Consider the following 5199-nt stretch of genomic DNA (forward strand, 5'->3'; position numbering starts at 1 on the left):
ATGAAACTGATGAATTCATGGGTTTGGATGAGTGCGGTGAAATTAATAAGTTTGATATTAGAAAATTCCCCCTTTTATCTGTTTTATAATGCTTGTGGTTTGTCAAGTGTACTGACATTGCAGTGTGGCCAATTTTGACATCATTAGTGTGAAGAGTTATTCTTTTTAGAGAATCCTGTTTGGGCTTTGGTTTCTGTTTTTCGGGATGCATATTTGCTTATATGCTACATCTAAATATGCTAATTTCATGTTTTAGAGGATGGAACCAGGTAACGAGCAAAGTCTTGGTTTTTGTTATACAATATAAGAGGGGAAAGCTTGAGTAGAAGTGGAAATAGATGGTTATATAGGTACGAGACAGGACTGTTGGGGGTGTGGACTTCGGAGTCTGGTTTTAACCTTTTTTGAGCTGTGTGGCAGTTTTAAATGAAATGATTAATGAGAGAGGAAATGAATCCAATGAGCTGCTTAGTTAGAATTTAAGCATTACTGTCTTTTATTTTATGTTTATCCTTTATACATTCTTTTTATTGAAATTTTTTGAGGCAGTATCCACGGACAGGACTGCAATTTCACCGTCTACTAGCTTCTATGAAGACTGTGGAGTCCTTTTCTTCAAATTTGAGATACCTTAGTCCATAAAGGAGATACTTCTATATAAAAGCAAGAAAGATTCTCCTTTTATTTATTTTTTTAAAAAAATACCTCTGGCAATAATATTAATGGATGATTTATCAAGAGCATCTCTATTTCTTTTCTTGAATGGGTTTCACGACCAATGATTTGATCTTCCAATGGAATTCGCGTTTTGATAAGTAAGCTTCCCATTATTCATAGAATTCGTAAATCTTTGTATAGGAGTGACTAGAAAGATGTTGGTCATTTGAACTGTGGGGTTTGCCGATGAAGTAATATAACCACACTGCAAAATGAATACTGATTTACCTACACACAACAGAATGATAGGAACAACTAACATGTTTGTCTTCAATGTGGCTTTTAGTTTTGGATTTGATCGATGGCGTAACTGTTCTTTTGGCAGATCACCACATAAATGGCAGAGGGTAAGTAGACATTCAACCTTTTGTTTGTGACAATGGAATTGGAATGGTTTAGGTAATAATGAAGTTAGCAAATATCTTGTGATTTAACTTCGAGTGAGATCCCTACCTTCTCATTGTATGCATTTGGCTCTCCTGTCAATGAACTATTTTATATTGATGGATAATTGATATTCTTTTAGGCTAGGTTTGCTGGAGATGATGCTCCCAGGGCTGTGTTTCATAGCATTGTTGGTCGGCCAAGTCACACAAGCATGATGGTTGGCATGAGACAGAAATATGCATATGTTCAGGACGAGGCCGCCCTGATATATAGTACACCATTGATCATGGTATTGTAACTGGAATGAAATGGAGAAGATATGGCACCATACATTCTATAACAAACTCGGTGTTGCTCCAGAGGAACATCCAATTCTCCTCAGAGGAACCTCTCTACTCAAAGCAAATCGTGATAAGACGACTCAGATTATGTTTGAAACCTTCAACTTCACTGCCATGTAGGTTACTCTCCCGGCTGTTTAATCTCTGTATGCCAGTGGTCATACAACCGGTTAGTCATTCAGTTGATGACTATTAGTTCTGGCTTTCTAAGATATGATGCAATTGTGATAGCCATTTGTCATGTTGAGTCATTTGAATTAGATTAATACATATGAAAAGAAAAATGACTGGTACCTTGAGATTAGTTTCTGACAGAAGAAAACTATTTGTTTTTTAATTGTATTCTTCATTAGAATTAGGAAATATTGATGGCTGGGAGACGAATATCAAAATATCATCTCTCTAGTTGTATTACATGCTTTCATTCAGCAAATAGGACTTGGGCAGAAACTCTGTGCAAGCTATTCTTGAGATGCATATTCTATCATTTGATGCGATGATTCAACTAGAGACTTTTTTCTCCTTATATGCATTATCAAGTGCATTTGATGTAGGTATTAGGTGGGAATACATGTCCAGTTTATTCATTTTGAATATGAATTTGCACACATGTTGAAGGCATATTGTAAGTTTTTGTGAGGTGGTCATTTTATAGGAAAACATATGTGAATCTGAAACTGGGAAAAATTTCTTGACCAATGATAAAAACCATTTTTACTTTAAGTTAGATTTTTAAAGTTATGAACAACGAATGATGTGCTGATCCAAGCTCTCCAGAGGACACATATACAAGCTTCTGATATAATGGTTATTATGATGTTTACCGGATGATTTGATTCAAAATTATTTCTTATATATGCCAACATAAAGTAACCCTGGCCTTCTGAGTAAATACTAATGATCTGAGCCTGTAATGTCATGCCGGTTTAAATGGAAAGAGATAGGCTGGTGCTTCTCCTGCAGGTATAGTTATGGACTTCGGAGATGGTGTTAGCCATACCGTCCCCATTTATGATGGTTATGCTCTTCCACATGCTATACTTCAGCGTGACTTGCTGGTCGTGATCTCAAAGACCTGTGAGCAAAAATTCTCACTGAAAACGGCTGCTCTTTTGTTACCTCTGCTGTGAAGGAAATTGTTACGGACATGGAGGAGAAATTAGCATACATTACTCTCGATTTTGAGCAGGAAATGGAAACATCCAAGATGAACTCTTCCGTTGAGAAGAACTCAGAGTTATCTGATGGTCAAGAGATTACTCTTGGGAACGAGCATTTCTGATGCCCTGAAGTTCTTTTTCAGCCTTCAATGATCGGAATGGAAGCTGCTGATATCCAGAAGACAACATACAATTCTATCGTGAAATGATTGTACATAGCGGTGGTTCCACTATGTTTCACGGTATTGCAGATAGAATGACCAAGGAAATTTTGGAATTAGATCCTAGCAGCATGAAGATTAAGTCCTTGTTTGATAACCATTCTTTCTCATATTCATTTTGAATCACACATTCTCACAATAAAATATTATTCACGTAAATCCAAAATTTTTCCTTACGTTTTAATCACACATTCTCCCAAAATTTACTATTCAAAATTCCAAAAAAAAATTCTATCAAACAGGGGCTAAGGTAGGGGCTCCACATGAAAGGAAGTACAGTGTTTAGATTGGGAAATCCATCTTAGCATCCCTCAGCACCTTCCATTTCAACATGTCTGCCTGTTTGTAAATCAATTTTCGTGTACATACGCTGTTTCATACTTTAAATATGTTGGGAACAGGTTAGAAGAAGAGGGATGAACCAATGAATATATCTGTTCAGGTATTTAAGAATCGAACTGCTTTGAATGTGTCGGTAAATCTAGAAATTCAATCCCAAATTTATTAACAAAGTTTAATTTGTTGTCGATATATTTCACGGAAGCATTTTACAATGTTAGATGATGTACACAAATTTGACCTTAAACACAAACATGAAAATTATTAAAATTCAAATATTATGTTCATGTTGGTGGTTTTTTTTTTTTTTTCTTTTTTTCTTTTTTTTTTTTTTTGCTTCATACAGAAGAATAATAATATTCTTTTGCTAATTTTAGGAACTGTATGTCATTGATGATGTCTGGTGCTTCTCGTGAACAAGTCAAATGTTGAATTTCATTTAAAAAATTCTGTTTTTGTGCATTACCAAAATTTTCAAATTGCTACCTTCAATGCTGTGATCTCAAAGATTTCTTTTGGTCAAAGATGACAATTTTAGAGTTGAGATCTGCTCTTAAGACACGGCATTTTAAATTAACCTTTCATCAATTTGGTGTGTTAGTAAATGAGGATAAATTTGAGATGATATATTAATTTAAGAGTTTGTTTAGGAATGATTTTGAGAATTGATTTTTTGACCGTTAGAAGAAAAGTGGGATCCACATGTAAGAGAAAAAGTCAAATATGACGATTGGAATAGTGAAACAACGGTCAAAAAAATCAATTTTTTGGGTGAAAAAATCGCTCTCAAACGGGCTCTAAAAATGATGTGTTAATTGAGTAGACAACAAGTTGAACAACAAAAATTGAACAGTAGATCTCAACATATACTTTTACACAGTATTCTAAAAAGTGTAATAGAGGTCAAGCTTGATGTTTTCTTATTTTAATATTATTTTAAATTTTTAAATCAATCTAAAAATTATTTCAATAATTGAAGAAAAAAAATGTAAACAAAAAAAAAAGCTTTAACAAAGCGCATCTAGGTGTGACTAGGCTTGAGAAAAAATTCAATAAGCGCAAAAATTCAGTGAGTAGAATTAGTCACATTTTTAGTAATTTCTTGATTTAAGGTCGATGAAATGCTTGATTGAAAGGTTGATAAACGTTGTGAATTTCATAAATTGTGTAGTTCAAATTTATTGTTGATTTTTATTTAATTTTTTTTATCGAACGTTTGAGTTACAACAAACATGGACTAAGTAAGAAGTGTGACTAGAATCATTAACAAAAATTATAAACCAACCCAGATTTGAGTAAGGTTGGCAACTGTCGGTTTGGCCAAAATCATTATCGAAACATCAATTTTTTGGCCATATCATGACCGCATCATAGCCATGTAAGTCGGTTCGATCTAACTCGGTTCAGCTCATTAATAACTACGAAAATAAATTATTTTTTATAAGTTCAGCCGTCAAATTGGAAAAAAAAAATTTGTGAAAAAAAAGTCAATGAAAAAAAAATATAATACTAAGCCAATTTAGTAACAACATCCCAAATGAAAATGCAAACAATATCCCAATTCTCAAATGCAAAATTCGAATTTAATAAAAAATATTATCAACATAACAATACTAAAAGATATTCTTGTCCCTTGATCCTTGTGCATCGAACTTGATTCCTACTCAATAACTCAAAAGCTCCAACCTCAATTCATATTCAATCTCCATTCTTTCCCATAACTCTTACTAATATAAGTCAAAACTCAAAGTTAATTCCTATATAGTAAATAAGAAATGTGAGTAGAATAATAATACAACCATACTACCTAATTCATAATGGTCTTAATTGAAGATTTAAACAAAAGAAAAAAAAATTGTACCTCTTAGTTGAATAAATTATGGTATTACGAGTCATTTATAGCCCCCTGTTTAGCTCCCATTTTCTAGAAATGAGAATAAGTGGAATAGTATCTTTTTGAAAATTGAGTGATTGAAAAAGAAGGAAAAATTTTTGATATACGTGTAATATTATTTTATAGAATATTATGTGGTT

The 5199-nt window shown here is 33.2% G+C and overlaps 1 protein-coding gene and 1 pseudogene across 1 annotated transcript; both read left to right on the plus strand.

The window, feature by feature from the left end:
* Positions 1–6: 6 nt before the first annotated feature.
* On the plus strand, positions 7–1953 carry LOC111399720 (actin-2-like). The gene is made up of 2 exons (XM_023027184.1): positions 7–1064; positions 1244–1953. The coding sequence occupies exons 1-2, from the start codon at positions 930–932 to the stop codon at positions 1400–1402; spliced, it is 294 nt and encodes a 97-aa protein (XP_022882952.1). The 5' UTR covers positions 7–929; the 3' UTR covers positions 1403–1953.
* On the plus strand, positions 1365–3296 carry LOC111399721 (annotated as a pseudogene).
* Positions 3297–5199: the final 1903 nt, after the last annotated feature.

The sequence above is a fragment of the Olea europaea genome, chromosome 9 (assembly GCF_002742605.1).
Source record: "Olea europaea var. sylvestris chromosome 9, O_europaea_v1, whole genome shotgun sequence".
Lineage (NCBI taxonomy): Eukaryota > Viridiplantae > Streptophyta > Magnoliopsida > Lamiales > Oleaceae > Olea > Olea europaea.

Coding starts and splice junctions, on each gene's coding strand:
- LOC111399720 (XM_023027184.1), top strand. CDS start 930: ATGAATACTGATTTACCTACACACAACAGAATGATAGGAACAACTAAC. Junction 1,065..1,243: donor CACCACATAAATGGCAGAGG/GTAAGTAGACAT, acceptor ATATTCTTTTAG/GCTAGGTTTGCTGGAGATGA.